The 18,259-nt window shown below is 41.1% G+C and overlaps 1 protein-coding gene across 1 annotated transcript in view; it reads right to left on the reverse strand.

Annotated features, from left to right (window-relative positions):
• The window catches only part of LOC142045757 (arginine-glutamic acid dipeptide repeats protein-like), a 256,334-nt gene that overhangs the window by 190,534 nt on the left and 47,541 nt on the right, over positions 1-18,259 (reverse strand). The window contains exon 2 of the mRNA XM_075060204.1: positions 16,073-16,543. Coding sequence (XP_074916305.1) covers positions 16,073-16,397 — 325 coding nt within the window. The 5' untranslated portion in view covers positions 16,398-16,543. The remainder of the gene's footprint in view (positions 1-16,072; positions 16,544-18,259) is intronic.

Genomic DNA, 18,259 nt, shown 5'->3' on the forward strand with positions numbered 1-18,259 from the left:
TATAAAGACTATTAAAATTACTAAAAACTGCTGCAGTAAAAAAGGAGCCAAGGACACCGAAGATTCCAACTCAGACCATCCGGCAACACAAACGAACCAGAGCAGCATTGGCCTGCACCACTTTTTATGCCCTCAGTTCAGAGCACAAGGAGAGCTACAGCGTGTACATCGGCCAAGGGACACTACCTGCAAAAAAATTCCAAACTCAGGCACAAGGTGCACACATGCATCCCACGTATGGAATACGCCGAGCGACCACCACTCGAAGAAGAATACAATGTTCTATACCTGAGTGACCAAAACTTGAAAGACTTCCAGTTTGGTAAGATCAGCACTCCTGTTACAACACAATACCAGAAGCAAAGCTTTTGGTGAAGCCATCCATAATGTCTTGGACTTTTGAATGAAGGAGGAAGGCTAGGCAGAGCCATGCCTGTTTATCTCGATAGAGTGGAAATATTTCCCTCTGTAGCAGGTTTTCTGCATGTGTACTCTGAGACCTCTCCTCATTGTGACAAACCTGTTGCCTCTGGTTATCCCTGGCTCAATACCACCTTTTTAGGATGAAAGGAGGACCAACACCACAGTGGTCTTTTTGCTGGTATGACCACGTTACAGGGGGAAAATATTCTAAGTACAATTAAAAGAATACTGTTAAATTATTTATACCTCGCCAGTGTTACCAGCTCAGCAGACACAGTTAAAATGGAATTTTTAAAATATAGTTTCCTTTCCAATGTTTCAGCTGCATTTACTGCTTGCATTTCACGTTCCATTTGAACAATTAAAACAGAACAACAGTTTCACTTAATTATAGTCAGTTTAAAGCATTAGTTTTGATGCACTTATACAAACGTGTTTGGTTTGCAAATCTGCAGGTGAATTTTTACAATCAATACACAACACCAATTGCCTTTCTTCTTTAATATATATATTGAAAAACTACTGTTTTACAAAACCTACATTCTGAAGTTCAACTGCAACATAGTATGGTGTTCCATTAATTCACAGATGACAGAGAAGAAATTAATCTCTCCCCATGAAATTTCAGAATGATGTGCTAACCAAAACTGGTGCAACTTTCTATTAAAGTTAAATAGTAAACTTCAATAAAGTCTCAAAAAGACCGTGAAATACTGCATTGAGAAAAACAATCTGCCTGAAAAATGTCAAACTCAAGGAATTCCCCACCTTCACAATACTTCAAACTCACTCCTAGTAGTGCTTTTAACGCAGATTTCCATTTACCTAGTTTTATAAAGATGTACTGTATTCCACATTAATAAGTGTTATTCTGTGTAGGAGCTACAATCTTTCTATGTTCATCTGCTGCAAAAGTAATTCCCTAATGCAATTTTCAAAACCTCTGGTATCTGTGCACCATGAGTACCTATGGTAATTAAACCACCGCTTTTCAATTATAGTTGCTGCTGCCATGTACCAAAATATTAACAATAAGCTCTGTGTGTGAAATTTCTCTCTAGACCCTGCAAAAGCTCAAAATATTTTCATTTTACAAGGTATCTTTTATTATTTTTAGAGTGCAAGCTATTTGGTGTAGCGAGCATGCGTTACTCGGTCGTTGTATAATGTCATGCAAATTTACAAAGCTTCCAGCGTACTGATGATTTTTAATCCGATTTCACTCTAACAGTCAATGACAGTGCATCGTTTTGATTTGCTGTGATAGGACATGCAGTGCTGAAGATATCAAAGAGGACTAATGCCCACAGAGAACGATCACCTTGTCTAAAATTCTGCATTTGCACATGACTCATTTGCTAGGAGAATCCATTAAGCACTATCTTCATTTTACATATTAACGTAAACAGACAATGTGAAAAATGATATATTGGATTAACATTAAAGCCCTTCCTACAAACTCCCAACCTCTCTGCTTTCCCTTCCCCCACCCCTATGTTATTTTTCAGGATTTGTGCAGATAACCAAACAAAAGCAAGAAGAAACCATTTGCAGCATCAACCTCTATTGATCAGCCTTAAGTGGGACTCCATCTGTCAAGTATTAACAGCTGGCCCCTACAAAAAAAACCAAGACAGAACAATCCCTGCCACATTTAGAGAGGACATGAAATAATTATCTTTACCTTTTCAGGTTCAATTTATGTATTTTATTTCTGCAAATTGGCCATACAAAAACATTATTTCAATGCTCTTCCTTGCAAAAGGACTACAGAAATATAATTAGAGAACTCCAACCAGCTGTTTGTTGTATTGTGTCTTCAATGTAAACATCACATTAGAGTATAATGATGTGCTCTGTAAAATGAACTAGAAAGCCTATATTACATGTACAGGTAAGGAGCCAATATTAGTCACTTGATCTACAGTGGGATTATTTTTGCCACAGAATTACTTATCTGCTCTATTATATTAACATATTTTGCATAATATTTCAAATGCTGAGAATGAAAACAAACTACAACCACTAGATATTAAAAAGAACAAAGGTAAATAGTTCCAGCAATACAAACTTAACTGCATTTGGAAATGTCACAAAGTTCAACATGCTTCAACTAAGTTCAAAGGGAAACTTCCTTTTCTGCCCACATGCTTTGTTGACCTTTCTGGCACGCTGTAAGACCCATCTATTCACCCAGACCTATCTTACTTTTTTTTATTCAAAGAAGAGGTGGATTAAGAGCAGCTGGTTTTAACAGAGGCAGGGTGGTCCCTTAGTGTTTAAAAAAAAAAAAAAAAAAAACCACTAACTCAGATGATAATCATGAGGGGATCTGATTTTTTATTTTTATTTTTAATTTGATTGTTCACATATTTAGAGCTGGTTAGACATGCACTGTATAAACGTGAAAAATAAGAGTCAGCTCACTGACTTGCACAAATAAGCATTGCTCCTGAAGTTATGCAGATTCATAGCAGCTGCAAATCTGGCCCTAAATACTTCACTATTAAGATGATATATTTCTACTATTTAGGTATTTATAGTGATACAAGCTTCAAAATGAGGAGGGAAAGGGAGACCAGATCAGGTTAGAATACAGGCAAATTTAAGCTCCAAACTTGCAGAGACCTGGGCAGGCATAAGGGTCCACTGATGCATATCCCTATGCAGAATCAGACCCACGGTGCATAAATCTGAGAGGAGGAAGGCTATCAGTCTCTAATAATCGCTTCTGAAAACATACATACTATTTCCTATGGGATACATAGTAAATAATCCCATAACATTTTATCTAACAGCTCAACTACAGGATTCAAATTGAAATTCCCAGTCAAGTATTTTTCCCAATAACACATGCCTTTAAGTAATTTCACCAACCTAAAAACACTTGTCTATATTTAAAGTGCTTTAGAATACACACACATATATATATATATACACATATATACACACATATACACACACACACATATAATATAAATATAAATTCTGGCACATCTGCCTCTCAGCTGGTGAAGCTGTCAGAATAAATAGAAGGCAATATCTGGAAAAATGACAAACACATGGGTCAATGTCAAATACAAGCCAATCGCTGTCAAGGCAGAAGCCAAATTCCTGCATTCAATTTAACTAATGTTTTCCAACTCAAATACCACCATACCACTTAAAAACAAAACTGTTTCCTCTCCCTGTTTCTTTTTATTTTTTCTTTTAAGAGGAGTTTTTATAAAACTCAGAGGATTTCAGATTAAATAACTGTTCCAACAATTTCCTCAGTTACTACAACATATAATTATAATAAAGGGAACATTTAACAATTAATTGAGCCTGCAGAAGCTAAACCTCAGGAGGAGGAGTTCAAATGCTTGCTCGCTAAGCAAAAGGGCACTGGATTTTAACATAACTGCAGGAATTCTCAGTCCAATTAGACTCTAAGTAAATATAAGTCGAGTTCCACTGTGTTTGGAATTCTATTTGATGCAGTCCATTGGACAGACATTAGTATCAAGCCTAGAAATTCAAACAAAAGATTACCAGGCATCTTCTACTGTTCTCCTCACTGTGCTAATGCAATACACCACCACCTCCAGGCTCCAAGTCTGAGCGACAGTGGACTGCAGACTATTTCACAGCCTGCAAAGGACTGGCTTTGAAAAATGACTGCTTAAAATACAATCAGAGAATGTACCACAACGTGAAACGTATGCAAGATCTCACTTTGAGACATCTAGTGACAACTGTGCTGCAGCATTTCACAAGGGTACATTTCTGACCTGCTAATTCAGTGTCTCTTTCGTTCTCTGATGCCCATCCATAGGATAGTTGAAGGGGTTATGCTTGCTCCTAAACAGCACCTAGGGACAGAACTCTTACCAAAGCTTTCAACTCATATCACCTTGCCCTCAAAGGAGTCAGTGCTCAAACTGTTTCACTCAAGGTATCTTCTCCGGTAGCAAGATCTGGAAAAACTTGAATTTAACTGCAATAAGTCGACAGTAATTTCCCAGAGTTCATAGACTCATAGGTCAGAAGGGACCAATATGATCATCTAGTCTGACCTCCTGCACAAGACAGGCCACAAAACCCTACCCATACACATTTATAACAACCCCTAACCCATGACTGAGTTATTGAAATCCTCAAAATTGTGATTTGAAGACCTCAAGCTGCAGAGAATCCACCAGCAAGCGACCCATGCCCCACGCTGCAGAGGAAGGCGAAAAACCTCCAGGGCCTCTGCCAATCCGCCCTGGAGGAAAATTCCTTCCCGACCCCAAATATGGCGATCAGCTAAACCCTGAGCATGTGGGCAAGACTCACCAGCTAGCACCCAAGAAAGAATTCTCTGCAGTAACTCAGTTCCCATCCCATCCAACATCCCCTCACAGACCATTGAGTAGACTTATCTGCCGATAATCCAAGATCAATTGCCCAAATTAAACTATCCCATCATAACATCCCCTCCATATACTTATCAAGCTTAATCTTAAAGCCAGATAAGTCTTTTGCCCCCACTACTTCCCTCGGAAGGCTGTTCCAGAACTTCACTCCATAAGACCAACAGGAGATTTCCCAGAAGATGAGGGTCTGAAACATCCTGAATGGCAGAAATACAGTTTAAGGTCCTGTCTTGTTCTCTGAAACTTGCCCAGATACTCCACAACTACTACTAAAGTTGGGACAGAATATTCTATTACTACACGTAGTATCTCCCTACATGCTCATCAGAAGCAGCAGCATTCAAAAATCATGTCTTTCCTAACTTGTAATAAAGAAAGCTCATAATCTGTTGAGTAACATGAATCTGTCTCAGGCAGTAATGTCTATCAAAAGAAAGAACAAAGATCCAAATTACAACAGCCCTACTCTCTAGCAATGACGACTCCACCCTCTCCCCCTAAGCAGTGTTTGAGAGGAGTGTGCCTTATCTGCTGAGCTCTCTTTTTCCTTTGGCAACTTCAGCTATACTAAATAAGCATTTCATCCAGCTAGCTATGAAGCACTTAAAAAGCAGGCAAGTATTACTGCCAATGCTCAGAGTAAAAACTCCTGATAACCTAAAGTTCTGGATCTTGTGAGGGAAGCCATAAATGTTCCTTTGTCCAGATATCTTACAGCGAGTCTTAAGCAACGTACTTTCCAGTCTGGCAGAAAAATATGATACGACACCTTCCAGGATATAGACTGATATTATCCTTACTCTGTATTTCCATCACCTAAGCAAGGGGAAGATACTTAAAAACAAACAAGTACCATTCAAAGTGTTTCAAAGGCGGCTTGTTCCCACCTGGAGTTGCAATCACATCCATTCTTAAAGGTTAACAAGGAAAGAGGCAGATCAGTATTTGGGGAAAAAAAGAACACAGATACTATAAGAAGTGGTGTTTGGCATTTCACTAAGTGTCATTATTTCCTGGAAGTCAACACGAGGGGGCTGGCCCTCAGACACCAAAAAAGGATCCAAATCACTCTGGCCATTAGACATGTTATATCATTTCTGAAGCCTGGACCTATATTAGGGCATTAGAACTATGATGTTGAGCTGAGAATATCCTTCCTTTCAGATATTTTAACCAACTGGATGGTAGAGAGATGCCTCACTTAAACCATGATCTTCCACATACCAAAGAGATAGCTCTGGCTGGGTAATACTTCAGTGCAATTCTTGTGATCAACCAGAAAGAGACACCAGTTTGCAGTCTTACCTGCAAATCAGTGAACTTATGCTCTGTGTTTCTTTATGCATTTCTGCTTCTGCTAAGGAAGACTGTTCTCTCTCCATTATCCATGCCTCCAGTGGTTTACAAACTCTGGAGTTCAGACCTTACACAGTTCATTCAAGGAACATCTGCTAATAAAACATCCTCCCTGAGGATGAATGCCCAACACTACTCGGGATCCTGGAGGATAAAGACAGTGCTGAAAGGTACTATTCGTTCCACAGAAGCACATTTAGCCTCTGCTACCAGGCCTTTGTTCCTGCTACTCCACTGCATCTGTTACATATAACTACTGACATCATTGCTGGAATGGATCCTTACAAATCCTTTTAATCCTTGTAGATCCTTTTAAATGGTTCTGGATAGCGAATGAAAACAACACTGCCCTCATTTCCAAATGATTACAGCAAAGTCCTTCTCTGTGGATCCACCTCGACTGGAGGAGTAGGGGGTGTCAAAACAACATTCCTGCACCCTATCATTGGTGGCGTGACTACAGTCCACTTGGTAATAACTAAAACCCTTGTAAAAACAAGGAATTCAGTGGCACCTTAAAGACCAGCAGATTTATTCGGGCATAAGCTTTTGTGGGTAAAAGTGAGGTTTTTTCACCCATGAAAGCTTATGCCCAAATAAATCTGTCAGTCTTTAAGGTGCCATCAGACTCCTCGTTATTTTTGTGGATACAGACTAACACAGCTATCCCTCTAAAAACCCTTGTGTGTCTGGTTCTAATCTTCATGAAGAATAATGCCCCCTTTTACATCAGCTGGTGGGGGTGGGTGAAATCTATAATACTTGTATTTTGGTTCTGTTTTATTCCATTCATCAAGACAGATGTAGGAAACGGGTTTATGGAAATAGACAGGCCCCCTCAACGAAGTCCAAAAAACACCCATGGATCCAGAGAGAGACAGACAAAGCCTTCCTGTTCCAAATGGAGCAGTAAATCTGATGAAGAAATTTCTGCAATCTGATTGATCAGGAATTCTGATCCTTCCCTACGCAGTGCCAAACAGTATACTCAAAGGTAATCTACTGGGATATCCAAAGAAAGCTAATTTTAAAGTTAACGAATCAGCTGCAAATCCACAAGAATGATCTCACTATTCTTAATGTCCTTTAACTTTTCTTTCATGTCTCTGCCCTCTGGAATGAAGCTGATAAACCAGAGGTCTTCAAACTTTTTCATGACAACCATAACCTAGAGCAGCAGTCCCCAAACTTTTGAGGGTCATGCCCACATACACACCCTGAGCCAGGAACAGGGCTATGGTGTGGGGGGGGGGGCGTGAATGGAGGATGTGGACCGGGGTAAGAAGGCAAAGGCTGGGGCTGGGGCTGAGGCCAGGGATGGAGCCGTAGCCAGTAGCCGAGGTCAGGGGCTGGTGCAGAACCCCACCGAGCCAGTTGTGGTGTAGGGAGCTGGGGACGCGGCTGGGAGCAGGACCAGAGCAGAGCTGGGGGCAGTGAGGGGCTCTCTTCCCGCCCCCATGGGGGCTGGCCCGAGACCCTCCGCACCTCTCTAAACATTCCTCCACACCCCCCAAGAGGGGTGCACCCCACACTTTGGGGACCTCTGACCAAGAAGGTGAAGGGTGTTCCATTCAACTCATTTTCAATCCCGTGGCCCCATCTTCCACTCATTTATAATCAAATTCCCACAACTCCATCTATTTGTGATCATGCATTTCCATCCATTCAGCAACTATATCAATTGCTTACACAAAGTAAAAATACATCATTAGCCTAATGCTAAAGCTGAAAGCAAAAAGAGGAGCGCCAACACCATGTGACTAGGCACTTCTCTGCGGACCACAGATTGAGAAACACTGAATATAAAGGTGGAAAAATGAGCAATCCTTACACAGAATTCACTAAGGAGATCAGCAGGAGCGCAGCCAGAGTTAATGTGGCGATGCTAAACTAGAGTTGAAAACCTTAGCCTTGTCTACACCACATAGCTACTCCAGCTATGTAGCTGAGTCGAGGTAGCTTACATCAACTTACTAGAGTGTCCCATTGACTTACCTTAACCTTCTCATTCTGGTGGAGTACTGGAGTTGACCTGGGAGCACTCTGCGGTCAATTTAATGGGTCTTCACAAGACCAGCTAAATCGACCCCCGCTACATCAATTGCAGCAGCATCAATCCCCAGTAAGAGTAGACATGGTCTTACACTCCAAAGGAGTGTTAGACTGCGCATGAAGACATATTTAGGAGAACTTCAGGTCCAGTTTAACTTATAAAGAACAGCCTTCATTTTCTTCTTCCAACTACTCCCACTGAAGCTTGAACTTGAAAAGTGCTTCCCTCCTCTGTCTAAGACCATCACTGAAGAGAAGTGGCATACAGATTTGAATAAGATGAAGATGTTTTCTTATTAAAAAAAAAGAGACCATCATGCCTTAAAGGCCAATGCATAACTTCAGCAACCCACTTTTTCAGCTCTCTAATCTCAGAGGAATTTCTCCATGGTGAATTGGAATGGTGTTGACAGACTTGAGGTGAAAGCACCTTGCATTACACAGATAGTCCCTAGCAAGGTCAGAAGTAGAGAGCTATAGTTAATTTTAACTCAAAAAAAAAAAGTCCAGAGAAAAGCTAGCAAACCCCAATACTCAAAACCATACGGCATTCATTGAGTATGAACTCATGGAAGCAACACCTACATTGCAACAGACTAGATAGGATGGCATGTAGTTCCTTTCAAGACAAAGGACTGACATCACAAAGTAGCAGCTAGGCCTTATTCACACCACTGACAGAAACTTGTTAAATATAGCTAGGTTAAGTGCTAAATATAGCTCAGCAAATCCACACAACATCATGCTCACAACCATGTATCAACAATTTTGTCCAATGGTGTACATGACAGTGTGCCCTGAAAAAACCAGAAGTGTCCTATTGCGTCTCAGCTGCTGATGCCAAACAGAGGACTGTGGGTGTTTTCCCACATAAGAATGTCCTCCTGCACAGACAGCCAGGCAGTAAGAGGACTGACTACTCCAATAGCAGACATGATTTGGAGAGGTGGCCAGCACAGCAGATTACTGTTAGAATCTGCTTACAGGAGAAGGCTGTATTATAGATGGACTCAGTCGTCACTGTAAATGAAAGGAAACATAAGTCAAATAATCTGACTGGGTACAGAGGGTGAAAGAGAAATTAATTTACTTTCTTGATCAAGCTAACTCATACCATCACTACAGCCCATGCTGATGGAGCCTGTAAGCAAATCTGGATACACCCTGTGTAATAAATCCATTTTTACCATGATAAATTCATTTGGACAAAAGCTGCCAGACAAAAAAGAAACTATATTAGACATGGGGGAAAACACTACAGGGCTAACCAAGTTTACACAATATGGGCTTGTGTAACTTCAAATAAAAATATAAGGGCTAAGCCATATATTCAGACTCATGGCGTAGATGTGCATGTAGCACCACTGTATGCAACATTAACTAGGGACACACATTCGTATTCTCAACAATAAAATACTGCATCTTATATTTATCTAATCTTTCTTCCAAAGGGATTCCAAGCAATTTTATTAACTATCTACGTCCAACAGCAGTGAAATGCAGCCACTTCTAGGCTAAGAAGAACATAAGATAAGAACTAATGGTCCCTCTAGCCCAGTACACTGTCTTCCGACAGTGGCCAGTGCCAGATGGTTCAAAGGGAATGAACAGAACAGGGCACAGTATTGAGTGATCCACACCATGTTATCCAGTCCCAACTTTTAGTAATCCGATGATTAGGGACACAGAGAATGGAGTTGCGTCCCTGACCATCTTGGCTAATAGCCACTGACAGATAAACTCCTGGAGAATAGGTCTAACTTTTTTTTTTTAACCCAGTTATACTTTTGGCCTTCACAACATCCCCTGGCAACAAGTTCCATAAGCTGACTGTGAGTTGTGTGAAATAGTACTTCCTTATGTTTGTTTTAAACCTGCTCCCTATTCAATTTAGTTGGGTGAGTCTGGTTCATGTGTTATGTGAAGAGGCAAATAACACTTCCCTATTCACTTTCTCCACACTGTTCATGATTTTATAGACCTACCATATCCCCATTCAATCATCTCTTTTCCATACTGAATAATCAGTCTTTTTAATCTCTCTTCATACGGAAGCTGTTCCATACCCCAATCATTTTTGTTGCCTCTCTCTGTACTTTTTTGATCAAATCAAATGCATTGTTTTTCTTACAAGCAACCAACAGGAGGGTTGGAGTTAAATTAGGCTACCTGAAGTGCACACACCTTTAATTTACAGCTTCCTGGACTTTGCTGTGTAAATTTCACCAATTTAGACTCCCCTGCACCCATTTACAATTGTGTAATTTGCACCACCAACTCAACTGCCTCTGAATTTTACTACCACATGTAACTGAAGCAAATCAGAAGCTAGAGAATGAAATCTTAATTTCCATTTAGCCTTCTTTAAAACTTATCACTATACCATTTAAGACAGCAATCCAGTGAAGACATTATTTATAATATCCTGCAGATAGCTAATCACCTTTAAAGATGGTTGCTAAGCTCATGCCTCTCCTCAAGGAACCTTGTAGCGGTGTAATTTTTCACCACTAACCATGAATGTCAATGCAGTAAAGAGAGGGGGGCAAGTCAGAGGGCAAAAAAGGAAAGTGAATAACCAAGTTTCATACCAGGAGTCTTCAATTGTGTTAGTTACTGAACAGAAAGTTTAGTTCAGATTAAGTTATTAAAGTTATTTTAGTTCAAACTATGTTATTGAGTTAAGCTAAATTCTTACTTAATACTACTATTTTGCCCTTCTTTGAGTGATTTGAAAAGCCTGACAACTTCCTGGAGAGGGAGGTAGAATACCCATTTTATGGATTTGGAAAATGGGTACAGAGAGCTTAGTGATTTGCCCACGGTCACTGGCTGGAGTTAGCGTCTCAGCTGGGAACAGAAGCTGGGCACCCAGCTCCCTTATAATTTGTTTACAACATCCTGTCCACCCCCCAAAAAAAATAATGTTCAATTAAGTATCTTCTATTTGTAGGAGTAGATCATTCTCCCACGTTGTCAACTATGTGCGCTCTCAGGTGCCTAATAAAGTCCGATTGATGCTCGGCCAGCATTTACAGAATTCTTACCATGTATGGATTCTCTGATGTTTCTAAACATCTGTGCCATGATTGAAGCTTCTCCCACATTCAGTACATAAATAGCATTTCTCCCCACTGAGTGATCTCTGGCGGATAAGGCACAAGCCCTAACTGCAGTTTTTGCCACATCTAGCACATAAATAAGGTTTCTCTTCCAAGGGGATTCTCTTGTGGTGAATAAAGCATGAGCAATCACTGAAGCTTTCCCCACTTCCACAGCATTTATAAGGTCTCCTGCCTAGGTTTATTCTCTGGTGGATACTGAGGTGAGTCAGAATGAAACTTTCCCCATACTCATTACAGTCCTAGGGCTTTTCAGCCATCTAGATCTTTCAATGCTGGACAGCTTTTTTTGAAAGCCAGGCACACTAAAATGGACTAAAAGTCGTCCTGCTCTAGAAGAGACCCACTTAACTGGGATGCAGTGCTGTTACGCCCTTTTCAATAGCTGTCACTTTCCACTGCAGAAGTGGCACTAAGTGGCAGCTGTTAAATGTTTCACAGCAATTAAAATATTTACAAATGTATTTATAAGTTAATAATGTATGTATGCATGCATATATGTAAAACAAATACTTAAGTGTGGAGAGAGGCATGGACCTTTACATTTAATTGTCAGTCTAGAAGATTTGATATCCAGAGTCCCCACCCCCTCCCAGACATGTGGATTCCACAGCTCTCTTTTCTAGAAGTGAGTAAAATAATCAAAAACTAGATTGACAATGGTATGACCAAGGCACAGCGCAGGCAAGCTTTGTTTTAAATTCTTCTGTTCTGCCAATGCATTTCTGCGTAAGCTTGGAATACCTCTAATATTCCAGTACAGGGAGCCTCGCAAGCAGATTACTAATCATTCCAAGTTCTGTAACATGGACTACTATGAGAGACCAAAAAAATTTTCTATCTACATTTTAAGCCAGGACCTTCAGCAATGAAAAGCCAGTGCATTAACCAACCCACTGCACCTCCACTCCCACACAACAGCTGTTCTTAACACACTCTAGGAGGTCTTGATCCTATGACACTGAAAGTCAGACTGCCCCAAAGTTTATCTTTATGCAGGGTCCCTGCTGTTATTGCACTAGTGATCAAGTATTAGTAAATTCCAAGTCCTGCCTGTTGAGAGCAAAACTATTACAGTAATTGATATCTCAAACTTGTCAAGCATGCTGTTGGGAAATAAATTAGTAAACAAAGTGCCAACTTTTGCATAGGCAAGAAAGACTTCAAAGAGAAACACCTTAAAACCGCAAAGAATTTACCATTAATTACCATATATACTCGTTCATTAGCCCGTTCGTTTATAAGCTGACCCCCCCAAGATGCATAGGTAAAAATAGCAGAAACTGTATGACCCTTTCATAAGCCGACCCTGTATTTCAGGGGTTGGCAAACTTTGGCTCCTGCCCCGTTAGGGTAAGCCACTAGTGGGCCTGGACGTTTTGTTTACCTGGAGCGTTCACAGGCATGGAGCCCCTCAGCTCCCAGTGGCCACAGTTTGCCGTTCCCAGCCAATGGGAGCTGTGAGAAGTGGCACCACTTCCCACAGCTCCCATTGGCTAGGAACGGCAAACTGTGGCCACAGGGAACTGAGGGGCTCCGTGCCTGTAAACGCTCCAGGTAAACAAAATGACAAAGTATTAGATATTCAGTTCAATGATTCCATAGAGTTTAAAGTCATCAAATTTTGGTGTAGACTCGTTTATAAGCCGACCCCTGCTCTTTGATGCATCACTTTTTTACCAGAAATATTCATCTTATGAACAAGTATATATGGTACTTTTCAGACTTTTCACCCCACTTTACATGAGAATAAATCACCCATCTGGTCCAGGAGTTGATCATACTCATATCCACATGATCACTAACTTAAGCAATTTATACCAATTTCATCTGCTTCTATAAGAATTAAGTTTAATGTTCCACAGAGACAACACATCATTTGAAAATTAGACAAGCTTCCCATCATTAGTTTCCATGGTTTTCTTCTGGAGTGTGTGTCTGTTTTGCTCCAGCAGTGTTACTATAGCACATTGATGATTTTACAGAGAAGCAGGACAAAAATAGTGAAGCGCCTAAGCTAGATCTTTTGATAGGAGAGACAAGGATAAATTCCACTTATGGTGAAAAAGAAAACTGCAATTATTCATGGTATTGAGCATTCCAAAATTCTTTACTCTGAACACAGAGTTTGTTATTCAAAATGATGGCTGCAATCAGAAATGAGAATATCTCCACAAAAAACTTCCACGTGGAATTTCGTTGTCTGAAAAATCTAACTGACAACGGTCATAGTTAAATTCCTACGTCAGTACTGAATGTGGAAAATTGAACTCTGAAAGAATTTAAGGGAAATCCTGCAGTGATTAAATTAGCTGGCACACTAAGAATCCACGATAAGTGTACGCTATTCCTATTATTGCCCTGAAAGAAAAAAAAAAGCTGACAGTACCAGTATTCACTGCTAATAAGTAAATGTTAAGTGCCAGTACAGTGCCTTTCACTGAAGGATCTCAAAGAGCTCTATCAAGGCTGCTATGCATTCGATTTTTTTTTTTTTTTTAATCTGAGAGGGAAACTGCAGTGTAGATATATTAAGAGATTTGTCTAGTATCAAAAAACAAGACAATGGCAGAGTGGGTACTAGGTTCCGGGTCTCCAGTCTCATTGCTATAGTCACACTTGCTATAAATATTGCTTCCCTGAAGACTGGTTATAAGGCTGGCAGTAGAGTTCTAGTAACAAGCTATACAAAAGGAGGAGTAAGCAGGGCCCACTACGGGGTTATGGGCATTTGCATCTCTTTCATTTCCCTCAAAGAACAAACTTGTTTTATACATTGCCACTAGCCTAGGACAGGCTTCTTGACGTTCATTAATACTATCCTGGTACACCATTTCAAGATGCATCAAAACTATGTTCAAAGCTACTAGAGGAGGTTAACTTTACAAAACTGCAGCCTATTTGGAGCAGGGACTGTTTAACCAACTGTGTACACTGCCCAGTGAAACAGCACCCTGACCACAATATCGAACAACAACTGCAACAGCTACCAGGTATCTTCCCATACAAACCAGAAAATGTCTACATTTCAGCTAATGAGCAAGGAGAATTGCATGTTTACATTGCAACTGAATGCCTGTACTGGAAAGGCGACAAAATACTGCACACCAGTCAGGCTAGAATATAGAACTGGGACTCATTTGGAGCAGAAAGCTCAAAAGAAATACTGCAACATAGCATAGCTTTGCTGCCTACACTGACCACTGAAACAGTGGGCCTTATTAACAGGGAAGCCTCCCCCCAAAAAAAGAACATTGCACATTTTGGGGGCAGCGCAGACACCTAGAAAAAGGGACTTTGCTAGGTTAACTTGAAAATTATTTATGCTGCTAGCCAGTGGCAAACTTCAGGCACAAATGCCAGTCTTGGCATGTGAAGTTCATCCCATGGACAAGCTAACAAGTCAGCAGAGGGGGGAAGCTGACATGGTCTAGTGCAGAGCAGATAGTCTCAAGTTTTCGACATCATGAACCAGCTTGCTGCCTTCCTGAACTGTGTCCAGGAGATCTCAGGGACCGACACTGAGAAACACTGGTCTAGTACATGTTAATCTACCCTCACTGGGAGGTTAGGCATTTAGAAAGATGATAAAAGTGAAGAGGGACATGAAAGAACACTATGGGTAGCGGTAGCAGTGAAGAATAAAGCCTTGTCTACAGCAGGAAATTGACTGGCATCGTTATTGTGGAGTAAAAAGAACAGGAGTACTTGTGGCACCTTAGAGACTAACAAATTTATTTAAGCAGACTAACAGACTAACTACAGACTAACATGGCTGCAACTCTGAATACTGTGGAGTAAGTTATTCTACAATAGCTATTTCAGAAAAGTTCCCCTATAGACACGCTCTTCAGGAATAATCCCTCTGCTCACAAACCAGATCAAGTTTTTCCTAAATAAAAAACACTTATTCCAGAACAGAACATCCACAGGTGGAGCTATTCTGAATACTTATTGCAAAATAACTTATTTCACAACAGCTCTGCCAGTCACTTTCCTCACATCAATCCAACCTAAGAATTTAGGTTAGGCAACTCACATTCTAGATCAGCGTTTCTGAAATGTGGTGCCAGGGGCTTTTCTTGTGGCCACCACTTTCTGAGCTCTGACTGGAGAGGACGCTTGGGGGTAGGGGGGAGAGAGAGAGAAGCAGCAGCACCCACTCCCGTTGCTCCTGGATGTGCTTCTTGGTGTTGGGGCCATGAGCACAGATTGGGTCCTGCTCCCCTCTGGAGACATCTGGGGCACAACGCTGAAGGAGCATGCAGCCTGTGAGTTCCCTACCTTCCTAGGGGCAGTGGGGTTCAGGTTTCAGGTTTCAGCCCTGAGGTGGCAGGGCAGCAGGCTCCAGCCAAAGAGCTTTGGGCTTTGTTCCTGGGCCCCATCCCCAGGCTGCAGGGCTTCAGACTCCAGCCCCCGATGACCTCTCCCACCCGCCCAGTCACCCATCCCCACGTCACCCCGGGTATTTTGTTTAAAATAAAGACTTGAATTCATGCCCAACCAGAATTTGGTGAAATGCAGGGGACTTGAGATCAAGAGAGTTAGCATGTGTTTTATCTCCTTTTTCCAATGACCCCTACTGGAGAGCACATACCCTCCCAGCTAAAACCAACAGGGTACAAATTCAAGCACACAGTGCTGTATGCGATAGCCAAGACATGGGAAGACAAGTCCACAACTACAGTCCACGAAAGCACATTTTTAAGGGTTCTTTACCTCCAGGCCGGTAGACAACATCATCCTCCGTGATGAAGGAAGTTATTTCACCACTGTCGGTTCTCTCATAGCGAGATTTCTTCTTCGGCAGCTTCTTTTTATTTTTCTTGGTGGACTCCTCTGTGGTTGCACTGTTGTTGTCATTGTCCTCATCTTCACTGTGGTCACTTTCGGCGTAATTCTTGGCACCTCCTTCCAAAGTGCAGCTCCGACGAGGACGGGAGTTTTCGCTCTCTCTCACTTTCTCTCTCTTGTCCCGTTCCCTGTCCCGGTCCCGGTCCCTGTCCTTCTCTTTGTCTTTGTCCTTCTCTTTGTCAGCTGTCATGATTCGCCACGTGCCTTCTTCTGTCCTCTCACGGCTGGGCCTCCGTGAAAGGTAGACAGTAAGCCTGGGCTTCAGTCTTCTGAATTTCTCACTCAATTCCAGGAAAAATTCGACCACTCCAACAACCCCAGCGTTTTAAAGAAGCTCTTGGAAGAAAAAAAAAAAAGAAAAAAAAAAAAGGAAACATTAATACTCAGAAACCCCTCACAATCCCTCCAGTTCTGAAAATCAAAAAGGAACCTACAAAAATATTTCAGTTTGCATGAGATAAAACTGCAAAATACGTGAAGCCCTTTAAAGAAGCTGTTTGATAAGTGAATCACTAGCTTCAAATACCTTGCAGATAGTTTACACAGCAGCTTTCATCCCCAAAAGATCCTCAAAGCTCCTTACAAACTAGGCACAAAGATAATTTAATCCACCACTGAAATATAGCTACCTTTGGAGTAGAACATGGCAGGTGAGAGAGCATGCAGAGTTTTAGGTCAGAAATGGAACTATACGATTTAGGAAGGGAAAATGTAATTACCAGTATCTGAATCTGATCAAGATATAAGATTTCCAGCCTCTATTCTCACAAGTACCAGGGAATTTTTAACAAAAGGTCATGATTTCCATTTTACATCTCAATTGAATAACAGTACCTTCAGCAGCACAATATCCAACAGAGCTGACACAATAAGAAGTACCACATCCACTCAACCACAATTCCTGCCCTTACTGCAGTTCCCAAATATTGGTTGGGAAGTCTTCCCTTCACATGTTGAACTAGCCTGACCACACTTGGCTTGGAAGATCCAACAGGCTCACACAATAAGGTGGCAACATGCCCAAAGCTGCTCCTGCAGGCACCACAGGTAGCACACAGCTTTCACTTTGTTTGGTTGTTTTTCCAATAATGGACTTTGTAAAGCTTGAATAGCAGTACCTCTTCTTCACCAATTACTTTTCTTCTTTAACAAAAAAAAGCAAGCATACCTGTCTTGTCTCTTTCATTATTGTAAGCAGTACTAGGGTACAGACTGTGCATTTAGCTTTTTTTTTTTTTTAATGCAAGGTTGGATTGGGCAAGTATAGTTATTTCAACAGCATTTACAAGTGAATAGTATGTGATAGCTCTGATCTATGAGCTAGGATCCTCAAACTGCAAAACAGCCCTGGACAGTGAGTGCACAGAATTTCACACCCCTCCACTCAAAAGAAACCCCCTCTCCTCCCTAAAACCCAGATCACACCATCACCTAATACAGAAGGCTGTAATACAGAACACCACTACATATAGTTAGTCTCCTGTTCTCTCTTCTAGGAACTAAGAAATAATTTACCAGTAAATGCCTTTTCTACCACTCCAGTCCAACAATCTGGACTGACAGGTTGCGTGTTACATCTTTGAGTGACAGCTAGCAGCACAAACAACAGTGTTAGAATTTTTGGCAACCTCTCTTCTGGAAAGCCTCTAAGAGAATTTGCACCAAATGAGGCATCCACAAGCACTTCTTAAAATTGTTCAGTAGAAGGAATCTGAACTAGTCACGGTTACGCATATGTCATACTATTTTCCTGAAAATATGCTAACTCAAAGGGAGACATTCCCAAGGAAGAGATCCAAGACAGACAAAAAATTAGAAGATAAAACTCTGTATTCTCTAATCTGTCAATCCAGAGTTATGGAAAGCAATCCATACCATTTAGATATAAAGTAATCAAGGAAATTAGGAAGGTAACATTGCTTTAAGAACTCTGTGACCAATCGCTGCACCTCAAACAAAAGTTACTCGATCTAAAAAGCTTGGAAAGATGTGCAAAGGGCTTGCAAAGACAATCGCACTGCTGCCTTGAATCCTCTTCCATGGAGGAGCTTC

Source organism: Chelonoidis abingdonii, chromosome 23 (genome assembly GCF_003597395.2).
Source record: "Chelonoidis abingdonii isolate Lonesome George chromosome 23, CheloAbing_2.0, whole genome shotgun sequence".
NCBI lineage: Eukaryota > Metazoa > Chordata > Testudines > Testudinidae > Chelonoidis > Chelonoidis abingdonii.